General features: G+C 45.8%; 1 protein-coding gene across 1 annotated transcript; it reads left to right on the top strand.

The window, feature by feature from the left end:
- On the top strand, positions 1-27,775 carry ROM1 (retinal outer segment membrane protein 1). The gene is made up of 4 exons (XM_073658473.1): positions 1-581; positions 2,600-2,846; positions 8,524-8,540; positions 26,873-27,775. The coding sequence occupies exons 1-4, from the start codon at positions 1-3 to the stop codon at positions 27,057-27,059; spliced, it is 1,032 nt and encodes a 343-aa protein (XP_073514574.1). The 3' UTR covers positions 27,060-27,775.
- Positions 27,776-27,897: the final 122 nt, after the last annotated feature.

Here is a 27,897-nt window from a genome sequence, read left to right as displayed (position 1 = left end):
ATGGCCCTCTTCAAGACCAAATTTACCTTCCAGAAGCGGGTGAAACTAGCTCAAACCCTATGGCTTCTCTCATGGGTCAGCGTTCTTATAGGGTGTGTGAGCTTTGGATTGGGGATCTTCCTAAAGGTACAGCTATGGATACACAGCGAAGTGATGGACAACACTGTGGCCCATGCTGTTCCCAACACAGTTATAACAGCTGGACTGGTGGGAGCCATTCTTGGTCTACTGACGGGGAAAATGAGTCAAGATTCACTCGATATGGCCAAATACCCACGCTGGAAGACTTTTTTGCTACCTTATTTTTTTATATCCATCCTGAGTTGTTTGCTTTGTCTGGCGGCTTTATTCCTTAGCATTGTAATGAGAGGAAGCCTGGAGGAATCTCTGAAGATCGGTTTGAGAAATGGGATCAGGTTCTACAAGGACACCGACACTCCAGGCCGCTGCTACCAGAAGAGGACAATGGACAAGTTACAAATGGACTTCCAATGCTGTGGAAACAACCACTACAAAGACTGGTTCGAGGTGCAATGGATCAGCAATCGCTACCTGGACTTCTCCTCCAAAGAAGTAAAAGAGTGAGTAACAATTATAATAAACTTATCCTTTAACATGATTTCCTGGCCAGAAAATGCATTTGCCTCCCAAATATTGACTTTTTTCCCCCAGGAGCTATTAGCAGAGTAGGGGTCAGGGTTACCAACTCTCCAGAAATTCCAGGACAGTTCGTAAAAATAGGGCACTTTTTGTTGCCCAGTCCGTAAAAAAAATTGAAGACATCCATGATTTTATAGAAGCTGAGGAAATGTATTTGGATTTTTTTTTTACTGTAATTATCATTATTTTACAGGTCACAGTGAATGCAGCTAATGTCGTCATATCAGAATTATAGGCTGGATACATGTATCCCTTCTAATCATAATGATTTCTTATGGTTTTCCAATGTGTCCGTAAAAAAATATTGTCTGTCCGTGATTTTTTTTTCATAAGTTGTTCAGAAAAAAAAAAAAAAAGTCAGGTTGGTAACCCTGGTAGGAGTTATTGACTAGGTTTAAACTTTTGGCTCATATTTATGACCATTGAAAAAAGAATAAAGTAAATATTCATTACTATCAAAAAAGGTTATAAAAAGTTATAATAAAATATTGTAATCTATAACTGCTGAGCAGAACATGAACTTAGACCTCTTTCTGGCTTCCGTTTTTTTTTTTCCTTGTATGTGAAAAAAAAAAAACTGATCAATTTTCATCAGTATTTGATCAATATGTTCATTTTTACATTGCAATCAATGATTTTTCTTATCTGAAAACAAAAATAAATTGCAAAGCTTCTACCTATTACAATTTTAGGGCTCGCTTGCACAAGCATATAACTTGGACAAGTGCTATCTGATGTTTTATCGAATAGCACTTTTTATCGAATACTTTTTACTATACTATGGGGCAGTGCAGATCGGCATGAACAAAAAATCGCAGCATGCTACGAGTGGATCAGCAAATCAGACCATGTGCACCCATTCAAGTCTGTGTGTGTGTGTGTGTGTGTGTGTGTGTAAAACATCAGACTGCACTCGGATGTCATCCGAGTGCAGTCCGATTTATGCGGACGCAAACAATGGAGAAGACTAAAAAAATTAAGTTCTCTGTCTTCTCTGCACCTGTGATACGATTCTCTTATCCAAGAGAATCTGATCACGGTAAACTGACATTCGGCTCAAACTCTGACTCTATCATTGCCTGTGTGAACCCGGCCTTACGAACTGCACACAGACAGCGTCCATGTGCTGTCCGTAATTTTCATAGACTTGTATGCGTGAACATGATCCGCGCCTCGGATCAAAATTGGACATACCTCCATGATTTTATTGGCGACACACAGAAATCCCACACACGCGTGTGTATATGCTCATAGACTACAGGTACATACATGTTCAATCAGTGAAAAACAAGGATAGAACAAATAAGGAAAAATTGCATGTCTGAATGAGCCCTAAAGGGTTTACATGAGCAAAGTAACTATTTAGTGAAACATTCTCCTTATTTATTTACATTTTTGCATATTTGAAAAATAAAAAAGTGTATGTATTACAAGCTTCACCCTTTATCTCCAAACTTAAGCAATTCATGGAGTACATTCTAAGAAGTGTGATATTTGAAATCTTATCTAATGAGCTCCTCCTATCCATCGTTCCCACTTATATTTGCCTCTTTTATGTAACACGTAACCACATTGACTTCCAGGTTCCTCATTTTACTGTTAATTCCATTAGGAGGGTCGGTTGCCAGAAACACCAAGTCTGCTTTGTCTGGCAGTCCTGGGAATGTAAATTCAGTCCTGTTATTTCAATATATGTTAGAGGTGAAAGACTACGACACATTTGACTGCGTGTCAATAGGATGACTATGTCTGTTACTAAAATTTGCAAATGAGGAAATGGAAAAATGGCTATCCCTGCTATCTGGCAGAGATGCCCCATTGTGCAATTAGTCAATATTTGAAGACTGTTACTATAGGAACTAATGCAGAAATTGAACCCGCTTACATCATTTGCTTCCATTTTTATATTGTCCCCTCATTCCTATCTTTTATTGTGCAGCCGCATTAAGAGCAACGTGGACGGCAGATACCTGATGGACGGCGTCCCATTTAGCTGTTGTAACCCGAACTCTCCCAGACCTTGTATCCAAATGCAGATCACCAATAACTCAGCCCATTACAGCTACAATTATCAATCGGATGAACTGAACATTTGGGTGAAGGGCTGCCGTGAAGTCCTATTAAGCTACTACACTGGAATTATGGCCACAAATGGGGCGGCTGTAACTTTATATTTCCTTATTCAGGTAAGGAAAAAGATTTTCAGTACTGTATATCAATATAGAAAAGTAAAAAAATAAACTTCTCATATTGAGGAAAACTAGGGAACGAAAGGAAATAGCATTATAAATAAATTCCTACATACCTTTAATTAGCAAATCACTTATTTTGTCAGGGAAGGTAATCACTATAGAATGAAGATGGACGCCGTCTTGTCACACTGATAGAATACTTGTCCTAGAATGGTAGGACAGGTGCCTGTGAGCATGTGCAGTTGTAAGCTCTGCGACCTTCCTTCATGTGATGGGATCCCAGTGAATATTCTGATCTAACACCGGAGATACCAGGAGTGCTGAGGTAAGAAGAGGCTGCTCACACTGTGTCCACACTGTGTCCACTCTGTCTATCTAATATAATACTGGAGGTAAGAGGGGTGCTAAGGTAAGAAGAGGCTGCTCACACTGTGTCCACACTGTCTATCTAATATAATACTGGAGGTAGTAGGGGTGCTGAGGTAAGAAGAGGCTGCTCACACTGTGTCCACACTGTCTATCTAATATAATACTGGAGGTAGTAGGGGTGCTAAGGTAAGAAGAGGCTGCTCACACTGTGTCCATACTGTCTATCTAATATAATACTGGAGGTAGTAGGGGTGCTAAGGTAAGAAGAGGCTGCTCACACTGTGTCCACACTGTCTATCTAATATAATACTGGAGGTACTAGGGGTGCTGAGGTAAGAAGAGGCTGCTCACACTGCTGTCCACCCTGTCTATCTAATATAATACAGGAGGTATTAGGGGTTCTGAGGTAAGAAGAGGCTGCTCAAACTGCTGTCCACCCTGTCTAGCTAATTTAATACTAGAGCTACAAGAGGTGGTGAAGGTTAACTCCAGGTCACAGCATCTGTTCTGCATTCAGAAAACCATGGCGGACAGCAGTGTGAGCAGTCTCTTCTTACCTCAGCACCCCTAGTATCTCCAGTATTTGATCAGATAGGCAGAGTGGACATCAGTATGCGCAGCCTCTTCTTAACTCAGCACCCCTGGTATCTCCAGTATTAGATCAGATAGGCAGGGTGGGCTGCAGCCTCTTCTTACCTCATCACCTCTGGTATCTCCAGTATTAGATCAGATAGACAGGGTGGACAGCAGTGTGAGCAGCCTCCTCTTACCTCATCACCCCTGTTATCTCCAATATTAGATCAGATAGATAGGATAGATTGGGTGAACAGCAGTGTGAGCAGCCTCTTATCTCAGGACACCTGGTATTGGATCAGATAGGGTGTACTGCAGTGTGAGCAGCCTCTTCTTACCTCATCAGCCCTGGCATCTCCAGTATTTGATCAGATAGACATGGTGGACAGCAGTGTGAGCAGCCTCTTCTTACCTCATCACCTCTGGTATCTCCAGTATTAGATCATATAGGCAGGGTGGACAGCAGTGTGAGCAGCCTCTTCTTACCTCATCACCCCTGGTATCTCCAGTATTAGATCAGATAGACAGGGTGGACAGTGAGCAGCCTCTTCTTACCTCATCACCCCTGGTATCTCTAATATTAGATAATATAGACAGGGTGGACAGCAGTGTGAGCAGCCTCTTGTTACCTCATCACCCCTGGTATCTCCAATATTAGATCAGATAGATAGGGTGGACAGCAGTGCGAGCAGCCTCTTATCTCAGGACCCCTGGTATTGGATCAGATATGGTGTACTGCAGTGTGAGCAGCCTCTTCTTACTTCATCACCCCTGGTATCTCCAGTATTAGATCATATAGCCAGGGTGGACAGCAGTGTGAGCAGCCTCTTCTTACCTCATCACCCATGGTATTTCCAGTATTAGATCAGATAGACAGGGTGGACTGCAGAATATCCACTGGGATCACATCTTCTTGTGATTACCTCCATAGACAAAACAAGTATGATTTTCTACTAGAAAATATTTAGAAATCTTTTATACTGACATTTCCTTTTTGTTATGTTTTGTTATTTTTTTTCTATTCCCGGAGAACTCACTTAAATAGATTCCCAAAGGCGTGTATACAATTTCAGATGATAATGTAAACATGATTGTGCTGTGTAAGAAATAGTAAATTAAAAGCAGAATAAAAAAGGACCACTTTTTTTTAAGCTTTTTTTTGTTTTGCTTTTTTGAATAAAGCATCACTATTTAGTTTTAAAGTTTTCAGTGCATTGATATAACTCTTTGGCTGGGGCTAAACAACGACTTAAGACTCCACACATGTCGCACATCCAACACTTGCAGTATGACGATGCTACATTCTTAGAGAAAGGAAAGTAAATGTAGTTACTTCGCAAGTTGCCACAGCCAGAGTATAAACCACCCCTCCAAAAAAAATTAAAAAATCTGCTGGATTTCTCAAGACTTCACTTTCATTATGTTGCAATTGTAGCATTATCATACTGTGATATTTGCCCATGTGACTTATGTTGTGGACAAAGACATTGCATAGCACCAGCCAAGGATGTGTTAATATGACCTAATTGGAAGCCACAACATAAACTTGCAGTCAGACTGCTGTATTATTCACGCGAGAATTGCACCGCATCACATTGCTCGAATTGTCCGTCGGCTGTGCTCACCTGCGCGTAATAGCCTGTATTTCGATGCAGCTGTCACGTTCAGGCCAGTCCGAGGATTGCGAGGATATCCTCGCCCGAGTAACGATACAAGTCTGACTGCTCCCTGAATGTGTATACAAATATCAAAAGACTGACCATCACTTCCAAACAGAAAGTAAAATGTGAACAGGTGCAAGCTAAGAGAGCCACTCTATATGTAACTAACAAATAAGAGCTGCACTCTGCACCACTATAGTATGCAAACATTGAATATATAAAATTGGAATTGCATTACTGCTGTAGAAAGTAATTTAAAAATGAAGAACCTGCTGGGAGAGGTATCATATTAGGTTAGGTTCCTAGCAGAGGAGGTCAACTTGTCGTTGGCTATTGGGCACACATGAATTGGCCAATTTGTATGTTAAGTATCTTTATTTTTAGGTTCCCAGCAGAGAAAGTCACCTTGTCGTTGGCTGTTGGGCACACATGAATTGGCCAATTTGTATGTTAAGTATCTTTATTTTTAGGTTCCCAGCAGAGAAGGTCATCTTGTCGTTGGCTGTTGGGCACACATGAATTGGCCAATTTGTATGTTAAGTATCTTTATTTTTAGGTTCCCAGCAGAGAAGGTCACCTTGTCGTTGGCTTTTGGGCCCACATGAATTAGCCAATTTGTGCGCTAAGTATCTTCATTTTTAACTTATTTTCTACAGCAATAATGCAGTTTCTATTTCATATATTCAATGTTTGCATACTAATACTATAGCATTGCAGAGTGCAGCTTTAATTTGTTAGTTATTTGCACCTGTTATGCACACGCCCGGGCTAAGCGGCGTGTGCGTGTGATTGGTAGTGATTCCACTGGACCGTGCCGGAGAGTGAATGCCTGGAGGGGCGTGACTAAGTATTCACCCGATCCGACCAGGGTCGCACGACGGCATACGACGCCAGTGCACCAAGGAGGAACCGAGCAGAGGGACCAGGTGCTACTCCAGGACAGACCCCGGACACGGCTGTTGACCCACACAGGGAAATACAGGAACAGGCTGGTAGGCTGGCACACAGACTGGAGGGTATAGGCAGGCACGACTGGTATGCAGGCAGGCGGGTATGCAAGCAGGGGGGTAAAGGCAAGCACAGCTAGAGTGCAGACAGGGAGGCACTAGCAGGTAGGAACACAGGCGGGATAGGACCCAGTACACACCGGGACTCAGGAACAATACAGGCAGAGGGTTACAGGCAAGCACAGCTAGAGTGCAGACAAGGCTGAGCAGGGAGGACAGGGCTCTGTTCACACGGAACAGACAGGAAGGGAAAGACAGAGCCAGATACTCACACAGTACTTGCAGAGACAACAAGCAGGAGTTAGGTACGAGTTCAGACTCTGCAGAAAAAGGAAGGGAACGGACATAGAGGCAAAACAGGTAAAGGACAGGAGAGAGTTCAGACTGGAACTGAGTGTACGGAGGAGACCGACACTGCAGAGGGATACAGGAGCGGGTCTGGGAATACGGCCCCCAGAGAGGCGGAACGAACAGGCAAGGAGCGTGTTCAGACAGGACAGACCAGACACAGGAGCGGGTCTAGGAAATCGGCCACTAGAAGGCGAGAGGAACAGGCTAGGAGCGTGTTCAGACAGGACAGACAAGAGAACACAGAAAGGAGTCAGTTCAGACACGGGAGCTGATACCGCAAAGCAGGAGACATACAGGACTCAGTTCAGACACGGGAGCTGATACCGCAAAGCAGGAGACATACAGGACTCAGTTCAGACACGGGAACTGATACAAAAAGCAGGAGACATACAGGACTCAGTTCAGACACGGGAACTGATACAAAAAGCAGGAGACAAGAGACGGGACCTGGCACCTTCAGAGTGCAAGCACACACTGAAGGAAACACTATGCTCAGGCCGGGATAGAAGGGAGCTGCTGAGCTATATACCAAGTGACAGACAGCAATAGGCTGAGGACGCACAAGGGGTGTGACCCACAGCAGGTACAAAAGGCAGGAAGTGATCGGGCGCCGCCCTTAAGCAGCAGAAACAGACACAAACAGACAGCATGGAGGGAAGCCAGAGAGACATTCTGGACAGGAGATCAAGTGCGCCCTCTTGCACAGTGGGAGATGGACCACCATGCAAGGACGCCGCCAGGTATGTTACAGTACCTCCCCCCTTACGCCCCCTCTTCTTCAGGCCTGCCAGAATCTTCTGCAGGGAATTCGAGGACCAGTCGTTCACTGGGTTGGAGGGGGACAGAGACTTAAGGGTAATCTCTGCTTCGAGGTACATCTTGTCAAGCTCACAGGAAGAAATAGACGGGTTATCAGGTACATAATGAGGAAAAGTCACTGTCTCTTTGTTATCTGGTGGTATCCCGGAGGATTCAGGAAACAACTGGAGGTCCTCCGCCGGGTCAGAAGAGTGCAGAGGCTCAGAGAAAACAACTGCTTCTGAGTACACTAGGTCGGACTCACTGGAGGAAGCAGGCGAGGTATCGGGTACCGAGTATAGGAAAGTCTCTGTCCATTCACCACCAGGTGGCACCCCGAAGGGTTCTGGAGACAGCTGGCGGTTCTCCGCCTGGTCAGAGGGGTGTAGAGACTCACGGGTAACCTCTGCTTCAGAGTACACTAGGTCGGACTCACTGGACGAAGCAAGCGAGGTATCAGATCCAGGATATAGGAAAGTCTCTGTCCATTCACCACCAGGTGGCACCCCGAAGGATTCTGAACACAACTGGAGGTCCTCCGCCTGGTCGGAGGGGTGTAGAGACTCAGGAGTAACCTCTGCTTCGGAGTACACTAGGTTGGACTCACTGGACGAAGCGAGCGAGGTATCAGGTACAGAGTATAGGAAAGTCTCTGTCCATTCACCACCAGGTGGCACCCCGAAGGATTCTGAACACAACTGGAGGTCCTCCACCTGGTCGGAGGGGTGTAGAGACTCAGGAGTAACCTCTGCTTCGGAGTACACTAGGTTGGACTCATTGGACGAAGCGAGCGAGGTATCAGGTACAGAGTATAGGAGAGTCTCTGTCCTTTCGCTACCAGGTAGCACCCCGAAGGGTTCAGGAGACAACTGGAGATCCTCCGCCTGGTCGGAGGGGTGTAGAGACTCGGAGGTAACTACCACTTTGGGGTACCCATTGTCAGGCTCACAGGACGAAGCGGACAAGGTATTGAGTACCGGGTGTAGAGAAGTCTCTCTCCATTTGTCATCGAGTGGTATCCCGGAGGGTTCAGGAGGCAACAGGGGATCCTCCGCCAGGTAGTAGAGGTGCACAGACTCTGAGGTAACCACAGCTTTGGAGCATCCTTGGACATGCACACCGGTTAAAGAGAAAGAAGCATCTGATGCCGGGTGCAGGAAGTTCTCCTGTGTGGAGTCTGGATGGGCAGAAGTCTCTTCGGCCAGGAGAACTGGTGCACTACCCACGCACATTACCCATTGGGGTTTCTCCGGGATATTGGGAAGTGAAGCTTCAGTAGGGACTTCAAGGTTAGGGTCCTCGAAGACCATACGAAAGGCCACCAGGAAGGCCTGCAGGTCAAGGATGACAGGATCCCATGCTTCCCATAGGGGGGTGACCCATATCAAGGCATCACCCGCTAGGTAGTCAATCATAAAGGCCACTTTAGCCCAATCGGAAGGAAAATAGAGAGGGTAGGCCTTAAAGTGTAGCATGCATTGCTCCACAAATGCACGACACTGTCTTGGATCCCCATAGTAACGTGGCGGATCCGCAGGAACGAGGGCTGATAGATCCATCTGGACGGGAGCGTAACTCGCCTGGAACTCAGCTAAAGGGGGAAAAAAATTTATTTATTTTATTTTAATGCATGTATTCGCTGGAAAAACTTCTCAAAGAGCGAAGGCCGTGGGGCTCAACGGGAACCATGGCCTGAGCATGCTGTTATGCACACGCCCGGGCTAAGCGGCGTGTGCGTGTGATTGGTAGTGATTCCACTGGACCGTGCCGGAGAGTGAATGCCTGGAGGGGCGTGACTAAGTATTCACCCGATCCGACCAGGGTCGCACGACGGCATACGACGCCAGTGCACCAAGGAGGAACCGAGCAGAGGGACCAGGTGCTACTCCAGGACAGACCCCGGACACGGCTGTTGACCCACACAGGGAAATACAGGAACAGGCTGGTAGGCTGGCACACAGACTGGAGGGTATAGGCAGGCACGACTGGTATGCAGGCAGGCGGGTATGCAGGCAGGGGGGTAAAGGCAAGCACAGCTAGAGTGCAGACAGGGAGGCACTAGCAGGTAGGAACACAGGCGGGATAGGACCCAGTACACACCGGGACTCAGGAACAATACAGGCAGAGGGTTACAGGCAAGCACAGCTAGAGTGCAGACAAGGCTGAGCAGGGAGGACAGGGCTCTGTTCACACGGAACAGACAGGAAGGGAAAGACAGAGCCAGATACTCACACAGTACTTGCAGAGACAACAAGCAGGAGTTAGGTACGAGTTCAGACTCTGCAGAAAAAGGAAGGGAACGGACATAGAGGCAAAACAGGTAAAGGACAGGAGAGAGTTCAGACTGGAACTGAGTGTACGGAGGAGACCGACACTGCAGAGGGATACAGGAGCGGGTCTGGGAATACGGCCCCCAGAGAGGCGGAACGAACAGGCAAGGAGCGTGTTCAGACAGGACAGACCAGACACAGGAGCGGGTCTAGGAAATCGGCCACTAGAAGGCGAGAGGAACAGGCTAGGAGCGTGTTCAGACAGGACAGACAAGAGAACACAGAAAGGAGTCAGTTCAGACACGGGAGCTGATACCGCAAAGCAGGAGACATACAGGACTCAGTTCAGACACGGGAGCTGATACCGCAAAGCAGGAGACATACAGGACTCAGTTCAGACACGGGAACTGATACAAAAAGCAGGAGACATACAGGACTCAGTTCAGACACGGGAACTGATACAAAAAGCAGGAGACAAGAGACGGGACCTGGCACCTTCAGAGTGCAAGCACACACTGAAGGAAACACTATGCTCAGGCCGGGATAGAAGGGAGCTGCTGAGCTATATACCAAGTGACAGACAGCAATAGGCTGAGGACGCACAAGGGGTGTGACCCACAGCAGGTACAAAAGGCAGGAAGTGATCGGGCGCCGCCCTTAAGCAGCAGAAACAGACACAAACAGACAGCATGGAGGGAAGCCAGAGAGACATTCTGGACAGGAGATCAAGTGCGCCCTCTTGCACAGTGGGAGATGGACCACCATGCAAGGACGCCGCCAGGTATGTTACAGCACCCTTAATGTGAACAGTGCATTAAAGGGAACCACTCATCAGGAATCAGGTTCTCAAGCCGCCAGGATGGTAACCGGTTCCCTATTATGTGCCTTTACAGCTGCATCATTTAGGAAAAGAATTTTAAAGATTCTAATCCCAAACCACCTCCAGAAAGTAAGAAAGCCCCCTGAGATGGTTTATGATGACGTCTGTGGTATGTTAATCAAGCCAGTATGGCTTCTTCTCCATAACAGCTGTATACAGATTTAGGAACATATCCTTCAAAGTTCTTTTTCTGGATGATGACACACATGCCAGAAAGTAAAAGATCATTGTGAACCAGTTACCATCCTTCATAATAGATGGTGGATTTGGAGCCTAATGCCTGATGACAGGTTCCCTTTCTATGTGCAGAACCACAGTGTGGTTAGTCAGGCAAATCATCAAGGATCGCCATCTGTCTAGTGTGAGGTTCCTGACAAACAACTCCCCATATGTCAACTTCCCGCACCTCTGTCAACATGGTTTTTCAGGTTAGATATTGATTATCTGCATGTCGCTAAATGTCTGAATGGTCATATAAAAGGAGGACTTTATAGCGCTCTGCTGAGATCTCACGCTCTGGGTTACTTGGCAGCATTGATAAAAAGCTTACTGTGATTGAGCAATCTCCCCCGCGACTGTAACGTCTACAGAAACCACATCCTGTATATTTAGGACTTTGTCCGAAAATCTTTTTTATCAAAAAATTGAACCGTAAAACAAGGCTGTGTAAACCATAGAAAAAAGGTTCTGTTCATGTAAGACCTCATTCAAACGTCTGCAAACATGAACCCATTATCGGCTATGGGACTGGTCTGTATTTTTTTTTTTTTGCAGAATAAGGCTTTAATCACATACATCAGTATTTCATCAGTATCCAAAACACAGAACAGTTGTCAATCTTTCAATTATAGATTTTCTCTGCAAGTTCCCCTCCTGATTTTGGCAGTCAAACACTGATGTGTGAATAAGCCCTTATGCCTCATTCACACCTCAGTATTTTGCATCCATGTGAAAACCAGGAGCAGAATCCTGTGCTGCGAGGTCCCCCCTGTCCGTCGGAGTTGCACAGACCTGCTTGACCTTATTAGGATTGGAGCGGGGGTTCGGCTTCTGGCTATAGAAGTTAGAAGCCTCCGTTTTTTCCAGCCGAGGCTTGAAGCTGCACGACTGGGCCAGGGGCCGGTCCCCTTCTTGCGGCCTAGGTCCTCTTGACACTTGGCAGGTTCGGGGTGTACGGGTGCCACCTGCACTCACCGTACTCCCCTAGGATCCCTTCTACAGAACGGAGCTTACTCCCTGCTCCCCTCCTGAGCCTCAGTTCTAGGCCCTTGTAGTGGAGCAGAGCTCCTACAGAGACTCTGCTCCCAGACTGTTCCTCTGAACCACACTCCTCTACCGTTAAGATGTCTACCTTTTATATATCTACTATATGAGTGCTCCCCTAAACTACTTCCTCCACCCACACCACACCCACTACTGGTTCCCCCTACCTTTTGGTTCCCCCCACCCCAGCCAGGGACAGGGCTCAGCAGAAAACCACATTGCGTCTTGCCCCTCCTGCTGGCCTGGAGCAGTGTAGTGTTGGATGTACAGTCATGGCCAAAAGTATTGAGAATGAGACAAATAGTAATTTTTCCAAAGTTTACTGCTTCATTTTTTGTAATGGCAATTTGCATATACTCCTGAATGTCAAAGAGTGATCAGCTTAACAGCAATTACTGTACTTGCAAAGTCAATATTTGCCCAGAAAATTAACTTTAACCCCCAAAACACATTTCAACATCATTGCAGTCCTGCCTTAAAAGGAGCAGCTAACATCGTTTTAGTGATTGATCCATTAACACAGGTGTGGGTGTTGATGAGGACAGGGCTGGCGATCAATCAGTCATGATTAAGTAAGAATGACATCACTGGACACTTTAAAAGGAGGCTGGTTCTTGGTATCATTGTTTCTCTTCAGTTAACCATGGTTATCTCTAACGAAACACGTGCAGCCATCATTGCACTGCACAAAAATGGCCTAACAGGGAAGAGTATCGCAGCTACAAAGATTGCACCTCAGTCAACAATCTATCGCATCATCAAGAACTTCAAGGAGAGAGCTTCCATTGTTGTCAAAAAGGCTCCAGGTGTTATGTTCTGCTACCAGAGCTAAGGAAAGAGAGGAGATCTGTCCCTACGATAGAACTCAGCTGAATCCCTACGATGTAACAGGGAACCTGATCCTGCGATCAGACCTGCTAAAGTCCTAAGCTAGTCTGTACGGAGACCTATAGATGTGGGGAAGGAATCCCTACAAGTACTAAGGACTGGGAGGAAAATGGGACACCTCCTAACAGAAATAGTAGCAGACAGACGAACAAACAAAATATATAGAACATAGAGGTCCATAGACCAAGCAAACTAACAGAGTTAGATACAGAGCACAGGCTAGCTAGAAAGTAGTTATACAATGAAGTCCAGCAAAGCCAGAAGGGCGGAGCAGGATTAAATAGGCCAACAAAGTCATGTGACCAGCAAAGGAAAAAACCTAAGAGCAAGGTTCTAACAGTACCCCCCCTTCTAAGAGGATCCTCCGGATCCCCTAGGACCAGGCTTATCAGGAAATCTCCTGTGAATCGCTCTGATAAGTCTGGACGCGGAAACATCATCCGACCTCACCCAAGAGTTATCCTCGGGTCCGAAACCTTTCCAGGCCACAAGATACTGCAAACTACCTCTATACAGTCTAGAGTTAAGGATGCGAGAAATTTCATATTCCCCGTCCTCCACCACCGGAGGAACAGAGGCAGAGGCGTCACCATCCGACACAACAGCTTTTTTTAACAGAGAGACATGAAATACCGGATTAATTCTCCAGGAGGTAGGAACCTCCAACCTAACAGCAGATTGGTTGACAACCTGAAGCACCTTAAAGGGCCCTACAAACTTGGGACCCAATTTCTTAGAAGGAATCCTCAACCGCAGATTCCTAGAGGACAACCAAACCATGTCACCAACAGCGAACAAAACCTCCTGTCGTTTCCTATCAAAGTAGTCTTTAGATTTTCTGTTGGCCTCCTGAAGATTACCACGCACATCTGTCCAAACTCTCTCCAAATCACCGGAAAAATTCTCCTCCTCAGGCACGGCAGATCCCAACTTGGAGAACGACCCAAACGACGGATGTCTCCCAGAACAACAAAAAAAAGGCGAACAACCAGCAGAAGAAGATGTATGATTGTTCAGAGCAAATTCAGCAAGTGGCAGAAACTCAGACCACCCCTCTTGATTGTCTGCCACAAAACAACGCAAGAACTGCTCAACATCCTGGTTTTTCCTTTCTGTCTGGCCATTAGATTCAGGATGATATCCGGATGAGAACGACAAATGAACTCCCAACCTGTCACAAAAGGCACGCCAAAAACGAGCCACGAACTGAGGACCCCTATCAGAAACAATGTCAGTAGGAACGCCATGAAGTCTGACAATTTCCTTGACAAAGGCCTTAGCGAGAGTTTTAGCGCAGGGCAGTTTGACGAAGGGAACCAAGTGACACATCTTGCTAAAACGGTCCACGACCACCCAGATGACAGTAAAACCCTCAGAGGGGGGAAGGTCAGTTATAAAGTCCATAGCCAAATGTGTCCAAGGAGCACTGGGAACCTCCAAAGGACAAAGCAACCCCGCAGCAGGAGTATGTGAGGACTTAGATCTAGCACATATAGTACATTGACGCACCCACTTAATGACTTCCTTCTGCCATCCAGGCCACCAAAAACTGCGACCCACCAGTCTCTTGGTCTCAGAGATTCCGGGATGACCTGCCAACCGAGATTCGTGACACTCAACAAACAAATCTCTCCTAAAGGTCCCAGGCACAAACAACCTCCCATGAGGAGTGTTAGATGGGGCATTCTCCTGTGCTTTAAGAATCTCATCTTCCAAAACGGAGTCCAAAGCAGCTATCACAAAACCTTCTTGTAAAATGTTCTCCTCTTTCTCAGCACCGACTATGGGAGAAAAACTGCGAGACAAGGCATCCGCCTTAACATTCTTAGTACCAGGGATGTAAGTAACGGAGAAATTAAACCGTGAGAAAAACAGTGCCCACCTAGCCTGACGGGCATTCAGGCGCTTGGCAGCATCAAGATATATCAGATTTTTATGATCCGTAAGAACCTGAACGGGAAATTCCGCACCTTCCAAGAAGTGGCGCCAGTGTTCAAATGCGAGTTTAATAGCCAATAATTCCCGATTACCAATATCGTAATTCAGTTCAGTCTCCGAAAAATTTTTTGAAAAAAAAGGCACAGGGATGTAATCCATCCCCGTTATCCTGAGACAATACTGCGCCAACCCCCACAGAGGAAGCATCAACCTCAACCAAAAACGGCTTAGTCACATCAGGCTGCATAAGGATGGGAGCAGAGGTGAACCTCTCCTTGAGATACACAAAAGCTTCAATGGCCTCAGAAGACCACTAAACCGCATCAGCACCTTTCCTGGTGAGATCGGTCAGAGGTTTGACAATACTAGAAAAATTTTTTATGAATTTTCTGTAATAATTGGCGAAACCTAAAAACCTCTGTATCGATTTCAGACCAATAGGCCTAGGCCATTCCTGTACAGCTTGAACTTTAACTGGGTCCATCTCAAAACCTTCGCTGGAGATAATGTAACCCAAAAAACTAATTCTCTGTACAGCGAACTCACATTTCTCCAGCTTAGCAAAAAGCGAATTGTCCATTAATAACTGTAATACCTCACGTACGCTCCGCCAATGAGACTCCAGATCCGGCGAATAAATCAAAATGTCATCCAAATACACAACCACATTTTTGCCGATCAAAGGTCTAAGGATGTCATTAATAAGATTCTGGAAAAATGCAGGAGCATTAGTAAGACCAAAAGGCATAACCAGATTCTCAAAATGACCCACAGGAATGTTAAAAGCAGTCTTCCATTCGTCACCCTCCTTCATGCGCAACAGATTGTATGCCCCCTTAAGGTCAATTTTAGAGAACCACTTGGCCCCCATTAACTGGTTAAACAGATCAGGAATCAATGGCAGTGGGTAAGGATTGCGTACAGTAATTTTGTTAATATCACGAAAATCCAGACAAGGACGTAAACCGCCGTCCTTTTTTTTTACAAAAAAAAATCCAACCGCCACAGGAGACTTAGAGGGCCTAATGTGACCGGCGGCCAAACTTGTCTGTATGTATTCCTCCAAAGCCTTTCTCTCAGGAATAGTAAGGTTAAATAAACGACTTTTAGGAAGAGTCGCTCCAGGGACAAATTCAATAGAACAATCATAGTCTCTATGGGGAGGCAAAACCTGCGATTCCTTCTCAGAAAAAACTCTTCAAAAATCCTGAATAGGAACAGGCAATTCTCCCCTATCCAAAGCTGCAATACGCCCGTTACAACACTTGTCATAACATTTATGGCTCCAGGATTTAATTTCACTGGTAGACCAATCCAGTACAGGATTGTGAAATTTTAACCAGGGCAATCCCAATATTACTGGAGAAGGCAAGTTATTCAAAACTACCAAATCCAATTTCTCATGGTGAACACCATTAATAGTGAGAGGAAATTCACAGACCTTGAGAGTAATATTCTTCAAAGGGGAACCATCCACAGAAACCACAGCAATGGGGGATGATAAAGGTTTGGGTTTTAAATTGAGTCTTTCCAAGAATCCCCCATCAATAACATTCAGAGTAGACCCACAATCAACAAACACCCGAAATTCCATTAATTTTTCCTGAGCAATCGTGGAAGCAGCTAAAAATACACCCTTGGAATTTAAACAGGCAATACGGGCATGACTGACCATTTTTTTTTCTTTCTTCATACGAAGCTCACAGCCTTTAATCAAATGACCAGATTTTACGCAATAGAAACACAAACCTTCAGAAAATCTACGGTCTTTTTCTTGAGAGCGAGGTGCCACCGATCCAATCTCCATCGGTTCACCACTGTTAGTACACACATTCTCATAACCAGAAACTGACATAGCAGAGGATTTGCTCTCATTAACCCTTGCACGCAGTCTCCTATCCACCCGTATAGCTAATTGCATAGCCTGTTGCAAATCTTCAGGTGTAGGATAAGCAATTAGCAGGTCTTTAACCCTTTCATTGAGCCCAGCAAGAAATAGACTTTTCAGAGCAGAATCGTTCCACCCTGTTTGAGTAGACCAACGACGGAAATGAGTACAATATTTTTCCACATTACCTGATCCCTGTTTCAAACGTCTCAACTCAGTCTCAGCTGATGCGACACGGTCAGGATCATCATATAATAGTCCCAAAGCAGAAAAAAAACTATCCACTGATCTGAAGCATGTATCACTAGGTTGCAAAGAAAAGGCCCACTCCTGAGGCTCTTTGCGCAAAAGTGACATTATGAACCCTATGCGCTGGGATTCATCCCCAGAGGACTTGGGTCTCAAACGAAAATACAATAAGCAAGCATTTTTAAATGAAAAAAATTCTCGGTGTTCACCAAAAAATAAATCTGGCAAACATACCTTAGGCTCCAAGACAGTTACTCACGTGCTGACGGAGCTCAGCCACCTCCAGAGAGAGTCCCTGCAGGCGATGAGCCAAATCCTGAACCGACACCATGATGGAACAGAAAAATCTTTCCTTAGAGAATTTGCAGGCTGGACTTACTGTTATGTTCTGCTACCAGAGCTAAGGAAAGAGAGGAGATCTGTCTCTACGATAGAACTCAGCTGAATCCCTACGATGTAACAGGGAACCTGATCCTGCGATCAGACCTGCTAAAGTCCTAAGCTAGTCTGTACGGAGACCTATAGATGTGGGGAAGGAATCCCTACAAGTACTAAGGACTGGGAGGAAAATGGGACACCTCCTAACAGAAATAGTAGCAGACAGACGAACAAACAAAATATATAGAACATAGAGGTCCGTTGACCAAGCAAACTAACAGAGTTAGATACAGAGCACAGGCTAGCTAGAAAGTAGTTATACAATGAAGTCCAGCAAAGCCAGAAGGGCGGAGCAGGATTAAATAGGCCAACAAAGTCATGTGACCAGCAAAGGAAAAAACCTAAGAGCAAGGTTCTAACACCAGGGCGCCCAAGAAAGACCAGCAAGCGCCAGGACCGTATCTTAAAACTGTTTCAGCTGCGGGATCGGACTACCAGCAGTGCCGAGCTTGCTCAGGAATGGCAGCAGGCTGGTGTGAGTGCTTCTGCACGCTCTGTGAGGCGGAGACTCTTTGAGCAAGGGCTGGTTTCAAGGAGGGCAGCAAAGAAGCCACTTCTCTCCAGAAAAAACATCAGGGACCGACTGATATTCTGCAAAAGGTACAGGGAGTGGACTGCTGAGGACTGGGGCAAAGTCATTTTCTCTGATGAATCCCCTTTTCGATTGTTTGGGAAATCTGGAAAACAGCTTATTCGGAGTAGAAGAGGTGAGCGCTACCACCAGTCTTGTCTCATGCCAACTGTAAAGCATCCTGAAACCATACATGTGTGGGGTTGCTTCTCAGCCAAGGGAATCGTCTCACTCACAGTCTTGCCTAAAAACACAGCCATGAATAAAGAATGGTACCAGAATGTCCTCCAAGAGCAACTTCTCCCAACCGTCCAAGAGCAGTTTGGCGCCCAACAATGCCTTTTCCAGCATGATGGAGCACCTTGCCATAAAGCAAAGGTGATAACTAAATGGCTCATGGAACAAAACATAGAGATTTTGGGTCCATGGCCTGGAAACTCCCCAGATCTTAATCCCATTGAGAACTTGTGGTCAATCATCAAGAGACGGGTGGACAAACAAAAACCAACAAATTCTGGCAAAATGCAAGCATTGATTACGCAAGAATGGACTGCTATCAGTCAGGATTTGGTCCAAAAGTTGATTGAGAGCATGCCAGGGAGAATTACAGAGGTCTTGAAGAAGAAGGGGCAGCACTGAAAATATTGACTTGCTGCATTAACTCATTCTGTCAATATAACCTATTGGTACTCATAATATGATTGCAATTATATTTCTGTATGTGATATAAACATCAGACAAACACTAATAAAAACCAGAGGCCAGCAGATCATGTGAAAATATAATTTTGGTGTCATTCTCAAAACTTTTGGCCATGACTGTAGGTGTCGGGGTCCCGTGCAGCACTCCCTCCTTACCTGAGAGAAGGGAGACACCACACCTCTGGGTGAGGTGCAGTACCTCTGTGGCAACCGAACCCTCAGGGGCCCCACATTCCCCCCGGTAAAACAGAGCACGTCCGCGGGCTGGAACAAAGCAAAACATGGCATAAATGACATGCAAATTTTTAAGATGCATCCGCATATAAGATTATAAACACAACATTTCTTCCCTTTATGGGAGGCACATCATTTTAAACGTTACATTATAAAATACTCTTTGTATAAAACATTTTTCAAGAGAGTTCTTGCACCAGGGTGCAACAGCAGCAGAATGAGGGACTCGTCCGCAAACCCTCAACGTAGGCCCTGGGCGTGGCTGCAGGGCATAGATGATCCAATCCTGGACCTTGTCTTCCGCCACGACAAACGGGTTTTTGTTCTGAGGTAATGGTCGTTACTTATAAAACCAATAGGGTGCACTTTAAGAAGTGCTAAACTATTTATAATGGAAAGTTCTTAGGGAGAGCACTGTCCTCTTCCCTACTGTCTCTATACCCTTACGGGTACCTAAGAGAACACACTATAAGAAAAACATGTTCAATACTGCAAGACACCACCCGGACGGGTGACTACACTGTGTTCCAAATTATTATGCAAATAATATTTTCTCAGATTTTCCCAAATTACCTATATGAATTGCAGTCATTGCAATTTTCCAGTCAAATAACTATTAGAGTACAATTGAAAGGTTTTTGTACAAACTGCCTATGATAACAGTATATTTTTAAAAAAATAAAAAACTCAAACTGCACTCAAAATGCATGTTCCAAATTATTATGCACAGCAGAGTTTTCAACCTTTTCATTTTAATAAAGAACAAAAAAATGGTCATTTTTGAAATTATAAGCATTAGCAGGTTATTACAAACTGAAATCAAACAGTTTTCAACTCAAAACTTTATTCTAGGTGATGTTACATTTGCACATAGGACCCCTTGTTCGAAAGGAGCTTCTGAACTCTCTCGTCCATTGAATTTATCAGGTTTTGGATGGTTTCTGCTTCAATTGTTTTGCATGAGGACAGAATACCCTCCCAGAGCTGTTGCTTAGATGTGAACTGCCTCCCGCCATCATAGATACTCCTTTTGATGATGCTCCAGAGGTTCTGAATGGGGTTGAGGTCAGGAGAGCATGGGGGCCACACCATAAGTTTGTCCCCTTTTATGCCCATAGCAGCCAGAGATGCAGATGTGTTATGTGCAGCATGAGACGGGTCCTCAAAGCGGGCGGACCAGTCAAAGACCGGGGCGCCGCAGAGCCACTCTAGTGCCGGAGGCGGAGGTGGCGGAAGGGCTCCCAGTAATAGGCCCGCAGCTTCAGTGCCCGGGATCAGAGGTTCCGGAAGGACACTGTATAAGCGATCCTCCGGTGCAGCGCTCGGAGGTGGAGGTTCCGGGAAGGCTCTAGGTGGGAGATTCTCTGGTTCCGCGCCCGGGGGTGGAGGTTTCCGGGCTGCACAACGGTTCCGGCCAGGGCGTGACAGCATACGGCAAGGGCTGGGGGAGGAGGCCCAGGAGCAGGTCGGCGCTGGCAGCGCCCGGAACTGGGGATTCTCTCCTACCTGCTCCTGTACTCCATATGGCCTCCTGGTTCTCCACGAGCTCCGCCGGGGCTGGTGGGCAGCTGCTGGCATCCTCCGGTTTCACTTTCCGTCTTGCCGCTAACTTTTCCAGCAGCTCGCTTTTCCATCGGGCGACCGCTGCCTGCTGGCCCAGCTCGAGGACCTCGCTCTCGAGGAACTCCACGTCCTCGGGGGACAACTTCTCTACATCTCCCTCCATAGTGAGGGGGGTGACTTGGTGCTGCGGTAGGCCAGAGGCGGAGGCTGGACTCTTGCTTCCTTCCATCCTGGCTGCCGGGTGCGGTCTGGCTAGACGGGTTGAGATCACACCCTGTCTCCATTCCTTTTCTCCTCCTCCTCTCCTCTTTTCGGGGCGGTCCCATGGCAATTTGCTGTCGGTCACTCCCCGTGACGGCCTTCCTGCCTTGACGGACACATCTATGCGGACAGTCACTGTTGCAAGGGGCATGGTATGCTTTTGGCGCCATTCTGGGACCCGGCCCACGATGGGAGGTTCCATGTTGTTGTCTTTGATCACGCACATAATGGCGCCACATTCAATGTAGTAAAACAGTCCTTAGGCACACAATACCCGCTGATAACGGGCCGGTCACGCATCCTGTTCGTGATGCCAAGATCTGACTCGCCCCCAGGGCCGTTGGGTACTCGGCAGTCGGGCCTTATGGCTGCTTCTGGGCGAGATCACAGTGGCTGACCTGGTCCGTGACCCAGGGCAGTCAGGGCAAAAAGGGGATATTTATAGGGGATTTGTCGTGACGCCACCTGTGGTGTCTGGTGAGGATCACCAGCGCTGCGACAGTCCTCTGAGGCAGATGATAGGGCAGCTTGAGATGGAACGGCTCCCCACAGGTGGAGCAGGCCTCAGGGCAGTGTAGATAAATGGAGGTGCGCTGGGCGTTGTAGTGCAGGGAGGGAAATGGCACGGGCGAAAGAAAGGAGCGGAGGCTGCTCAGGGCAGTCATCCAAGATTTACTCACAAATCTTAGACAGTCCACAGGTGCACTGTACTGGTGCAAGCCTCCCGCGTCGCACCGCGTTCACCGGGCAGGGGTTCAGTCCTTCCTCAGGCAGTTCGGGTGTACCTGGCGGAACCCCACTTTCTTATGTACCTCTGTAGACCGACTTACTCCCTCCTGCCCTGCGCTTCCCACTGTGAATCCTGTTCGGGTGCTGCGAGGTCCCCCCTGTCTGTCGGAGTTGCACAGACCTGCTTGACCTTACTAGGATTGGAGCGGGGGTTCGGCTTCTGGCTATAGAAGTCAGAAGCCTCCGTTTTTTCCAGCCGAGGCTTGAAGCTGCACGACTAGACCAGGAGACGGTCCCCTTCTTGCGGCCTAGATCCTCCTGACACTTGGCAGGTTCGGGGTGCACGGGTGCCACCTGCACTCGCCGTACTCCCCTAGGATCCCTTCTGCAGAACGGAGCTTACTCCCTGCTCCCCTCCTGGGCCTCAGTCCTAGGCCCTTGTAGTGGAGCAGAGCTCCTACAGAGACTCTGCTCCCTGACTGTTCCTCTGAACCACACTCCTCTACCGTTAAGATGTCTACCTTTTATATATCTACTATATGAGTGCTCCCCTAAATACTTCCTCCACCCACACCCACTACTGGTTCCCCCTACCTTTGGGTTCCCCCCACCCCAGCCAGTGACAGGGCTCAGCAGAAAACTACATTGCGTCTTGCCCCTCCTGCTGGCCTGGGGTAGTGTAGTGTTGGATGTAGGTGTCGGGGTCCCTTGCAGAACTCCCTCCTTACCTGAGAGAAGGGAGACACCACACCTTTGGGTGAGGTGCAGTACCTCTGTGGCGACCGAACCTTCAGGGGCGCCACATGAGCAGATTTTGCCTGCGGAAAAAAAAATGCATCAAAAACACAATATGTGAATATAGCCTAACTGAAAGACTGACACCTGTTCTCTGTTTTGGAGACACTCTTGGCTTTGGCATACAAATACTGCTCAAAAATACTGATGTGTGTATAAAGCCTTAGGCCTCATTCGGACTTCAGTGATTTTTCTTGTATGCACAAATGGATCAATTTTCATTAGTGTTTCTTCAGTGATTTTCTCATGTATAAAAAATAAATAATTAGCAAATACAATGTTAAAAAAAGGACATATGGGTTACACAATGTGTGCTGTCAGTGACTTTTCATGGATCAATAGGCTTTCTATGGGTAATTGTGTTCTCTGACAGGCATATGAACAGCTCCATAGATTATAATGGGTTAGTGCTCTGCAAAAAATTTACGGAAGTCTGATTAAGCGTCCGCAAAAGAAAACAGAAATTTGTTAATTTTTTTATCCCATTCATGGATCAAACTCACCAATACAAGTCAATGGGTCTGTGAAATACTCACTGTGCTTCATCAGTGCGTTTTATTTTTCTTTTGCAGACTTGAAAAACTATTGAAACTCTGATGGTAAAAACTGACCCACTGATCCAAAACACTGATAGAAATAGGTCCTTTTTTTTTGCATCCAAGAAAACTCACTGACATCTGAATGAGGCTTTACAAGGGATTTTCAAAACAAATTTTATCTGGTGTCCCATTTTGTGGAAATCTTTGGCGTTTTCCTGCTATGGTTTCTTGATAGCAAGACTCCAAACTGTGGAAGAATTCTTATTAAATAAACTACTTCCTATATATAACTAGGGATGAGCGAACCCGAACTTAAAAGTTGGTGTCCGGTGCTAAACGCTGACTTCTCCCGGAAGTCTGTTGCAAAGTTCAGCGTTCCGGGGGAAGTTTGTTGGAGAGAGAAAGAAAAATATTTCCAGCTCAAAAGTTTAGGTTCCCATTGTTTTCAATGGGGTTCTGGTTCAATTTCTGGTACCCAAACTGAACTTTGGAATAAAGTTCGGGTCGGCTACCAGAACCCAGACTTCCACGGGTCCACTCATTCCTATATATAACCCTTTAAGGGTGCATCCACATGCTGCTGAATACGTGGCCGAATTTTCTCCCACCTGGAACGAGCCAACGACTGCACGATTTTGGCTTTACAATGGAGCGGATGGGCAAAATTTTGGCCGCATTGCGAGCTGCAGCGTGTGTACGCGCTCAAAACGCGGCAGATAAGAACTTGCTGATTGTGGTCACGGCACAGTGACTAGGAAAATAGAAGCGTTATTGGAACACTCATGGCAAAAATTGTGGAGGGAATTTATCAAGATTGGGGTTTTATATGCCAGTCTTGATCCAAATTCATTAAGAGGCCTCACCACCTCTAACTTTTCAAAAAGTTGGAGGAGCTGGTTAAAAAAAAAGAGTTTGCAACCTTTTTATTTTTTTAAATGATGGTTTTCTGGCATTGAGTGCTCGATGAATTCCAACCTATATGTTATGCCAAGTGCAGGGTTAGTGGGAGAAGGATGAAATATGGATTCTCTTCTCTTGATGTTCTTCGAACTCGTACTATTGGGTTGGAAAGTGACAATGCTGGAAAGGAAGGGATGCCACGACTGTACCCATGTTCACAGAAAAAGTGTAGAAAATTCCAAAAATGTAAGAAAAGCCACATGGCAATAATGATCCTCTGTGATCAGAGGTCACCAACCATGCTGACCTCCAATGGCATGGACTGGAGCAACCATCCTGGCAGCTGTTAGTACAGGAGCAGACACAGACAGAAGAGGCCCCTGTGCAGGAACAATATATGGGCCCTTGCAGTCTAATAGTGCATCATAATGCACCATTTCACCTGCTTTGGAGGCGGTAGTGGCCCCCTTATCTCCTGGACCCATGTGCGGCTGCATAGGTTGCACCAATGTTATGTCCACCTGTGTTAGTAAAAAAAATTTTCTTGGTATGATAGCCAACAGAGAAAACTAATTGGTGTTGGCCAAACGCTTTATTGAGTATTTGCTAAATAAAAAAACTAGCTCCCAGAAAACTTTTATGCCCCCCCTATACATGAAGCATAGTGCCCAGCATTAGACAAGGAAGGAATTATCAATAAAGCACAGACCACTTGGCCTCCCCAGGACTTGGAGACTTCACCCGCCAGGCATTAGCTCTGCTTTTCCTCTATAAGGCTGGGTGCCCACGTAGCGTTTTTCAAGCGTTTATGCTGCGGAATTTCCGCAGCGGAAACGCTTGTGAAACGCTAGGTAATCCGCACCCCATGGTCCCCAAGGGGATTCCGCATGTTCTATGCACATGCTGCGGATTTTTCCGCAGCGTTTATGCTGCGTACAAAAATCCGCAGCATGTCATTTAATTTTGCGGAAGCGCAGCGGAACTCCCGCCATTGACTTGCATTGAGACGCACAGAAACCGCGACTGTACATTTTTACAAGCGGCTTCTATGCGTCTCTATGTGCGGATGGTACCCAGTTGTGGAGGAGAGGAGACTCTCATCCAGACGTGGGTACCATTGTACCTGTAAAAAAAGAATAAAATAACAAATAAAGTTTATATTCACCTGTCCGGCGTCTTCTCTTTGAATGCCAGCAGCGCTGAAGGACCTTCGGTGACGTCACAGTCATGTGACCGCAGGCCCTTCACCGCTCTGTCTCGCGATATGCCGGCATCCAGGAACCAGCCAGGAAGCAGCGCTGCAGCCACGCCGGGGCCTCGGGGATGAGTATAGCTTTATTTGTTTTAATTTTTACGGTTCATACTGTATAAATCCATGCTGTTTGCATGGATTTATACAGTGTGACCTAGTTGTCAAGCACTTTCCAAGTGATGCTATCGCCTGGAAAGTGCTTGTCAGTCCACATGCGGAAACACATGCATTAACGCATGTGGATACGCATGAGAATCTGCATGTATTCCGCATGTATTCTGCAGGAAAAACGCATGCACAATCTGCATGCGTTTTTTCTGCCAGGGAGATGCAGAAATGCTGCAGAAATTTTCTGCTTCATTTCTGCATCGTGGGCACATAGCCTAACAATACATGGCACAGATCCAGACTGCAGATATCTTCATAGATCAGTATTGTGAGGTTGTACAAATCAATTGCCGATTGCTGTGTTTGGCTGTTCTCAGATATAAATGTGCAGTACATGTTCCAACAGTTTAGATTTACTACAATTAGTCATGGCTGTACGTGGATCAGAATAGTGCTGTGGGCAGGCTCCGACCTAGAAATCCCAGGAGATCCACAACTTTATGATATTACCATGATGGTATAAATGTATTTATTTTTCTCACTTATATAGCGCCATTAATTCCACAGCGCTTTACATACAGGGGCATCTCACTAAATCAGAATATCATTAAAAAGTTAATTTCAGTTATTCAATACAAAAAGTGAAACTCATATATTATATAGAGTCATTACACACAGAGTGATCTATTCCAAGTGTTTATTTCTGTTAATGTTGGTGATTATGGCTTACAGCCAATGAACAAAAGTCATTATCTCAGTAAATTAGAAAACTTTATAACAACAGCTTGAGAAATGATTTTAGAACCTGAAATGTTGTCCTCCTGAAATGTACGTTCAGTAAATGCCCTCAATACTTGGTCGGGGCTCCTTTTGCATCAATTACTTCATCAATGCGGCAATGTGGCATGGAGCCGATCAGCCTGTGGCACTGCTGAGGTGTTATGGAAGCCCAGGTGGCTTTGATAGCAGCCTTCAGCTCGTCTGCATTGTTGGGTCTGGTGTCTCATCCTCCTCTTGACAATACACCATAGATTCTCTATAAAGTATTCTAATTTACTGAGATAATGACTTTTGTGTTTTCATTGGCTGTAAGCCATAATCATCAACATTAACAGAAATAAACACTTGAAATAGATCACTCTGTGTGTAATGACTATATAATATGAGTTTCACTTTTTGCATTGAATAACTGAAATAAATTAACTTTTTGATGACATTCTAATTTAGTGGGAAGTGCTTGTATATTATCGGCACTGTCCCCATTGGGGCTCACAATCTACATTCCCTATCAGTATGTCTTTGGGGTGTGGGAGGAAACCGGAGAACCTGAAGCAAACATGGGGAGAACATACTAACTCCTTGCAGATGTTGTACTTGGTGGGATTTGAACCCAGGACCCCAGCGCTGCAAGGCTACAATGCTAACTACTGAGCCATCGTGCTGACCCAATGAAGAATACCCCACATCTGAATTGGCACGTTGTATGCACTGAACATTATTGCATGATATGTATGTTGTTTGCAAAAAGAAAATTATACTTTTTGTCTTTTTAATTCCCGGCAGATTGGTGTGGAACTGGATCACGAGACATTCAATACCTATTTCCCAAGACCCCTGAGCAGCGCATTTTTCAAGGGTCTATCGAGTGACCGGTGCTGGTCTCAGGGTCATGGTCCTTAGCAATTAAAGGGACAAAAAAAAAATTATAGATATGTATATATTTTTTTGGTTAGTTAACTCTTCTTCTATGGATAATTTCTCTTTTTTTTTTTTTCAGGGATCTGTCCTAGTGAGCATGCGGTTCCTGCAGACGTCCATGGATAAGATTACCGGTGCGGAGGATGTGGAAACGGATTCGGAAGGATTTCTTCTGGAGAAAGGTTTAGGGGAAACCATCAATAGCGGTCTGGAGAAAACGAAAGCCCTCTTCAATTCGTCCAGTTCTGCGGAGGCAGGAGGTGGAGAGGCCGCAGCCTCCTAAATGGAGTAGACGGCCCAGAGGTTGCATAGGCTGTAGAGATAACGCGAGCCCGTATGTATAATTCCCCTATATACAGAAGACCCAACACTCTTCATGTGTGTAAGGCCACAGAGACTAGGCACGTATAATCTTATAAGGAGAGTTGGGGGGGATACCCCTGCCTAAGCTGTAGCTGGCGAAACATAGAGACCAAAATAAAAAAAAGACTGCAATATAAAGGGGGGTTGTGACAACTACACGTAGAGATAACGAGGGAGGTTGTCAGCAAACCTTTATTGTTATCTCCTCTATAGAAAAAAAAAAATAAAATAAACTATATAAAATGTGTGCAACGGACCTTAAACGCATAATGCAAATAAAAAGCCATAAGATTATATATATATGTTGTAAAATGTTTATTCAATGAGTGACGACTTCACGTAAACGACATAAAATAATAAAGGCTCTCGGAATAAATTATTAAGAGACATTTGTACAAAAGTAACATGGAACAATGCATCTAAATAACATTAATATTACATGCACAGCAGATGTCCTCGATTTATTCGGAGTTATAACGGATAAACCCCTACAGGGGGTCTATGGAAACGATCCCCCGAATAGGTGATAAATACTAGATTGGTGCGTGGATCCCACCGATCTTTCACGGCCGTAACACCGCGGCCAGCAGGCGTTGAATGGAGCTGTTGGTCATACATGTGGCTATGATACCTGGGATGTGAAGATGGCTGAGCGTAGAACTACAGGGATCACACGGAAACAATCTGAGAAGTTACTATTTTACCTTAAGAATTAGGCCTCATTCAGACAGTTTTTCATGCACAAACATGATCCTTTT

Source organism: Phyllobates terribilis, unplaced genomic scaffold (genome assembly GCF_046119375.1).
Source record: "Phyllobates terribilis strain yellow unplaced genomic scaffold, ASM4611937v1 Scaffold_13__5_contigs__length_258822181, whole genome shotgun sequence".
Taxonomy (NCBI): Eukaryota; Metazoa; Chordata; class Amphibia; order Anura; family Dendrobatidae; genus Phyllobates; species Phyllobates terribilis.
Note: the sequence above shows the minus strand (reverse complement) of the source record. Positions and strands in the feature narration are given on the sequence as shown.

What these genes read in the sequence shown, in the direction of transcription:
- ROM1 (XM_073658473.1), top strand. Translation starts at nt 1, where the DNA reads ATGGCCCTCTTCAAGACCAAATTTACCTTCCAGAAGCGGGTGAAACTA. An exon ending in TCCTCCAAAGAAGTAAAAGA is followed by an intron (nt 582 to 2,599) that starts GTGAGTAACAAT and finishes TTTATTGTGCAG; the next exon opens with CCGCATTAAGAGCAACGTGG.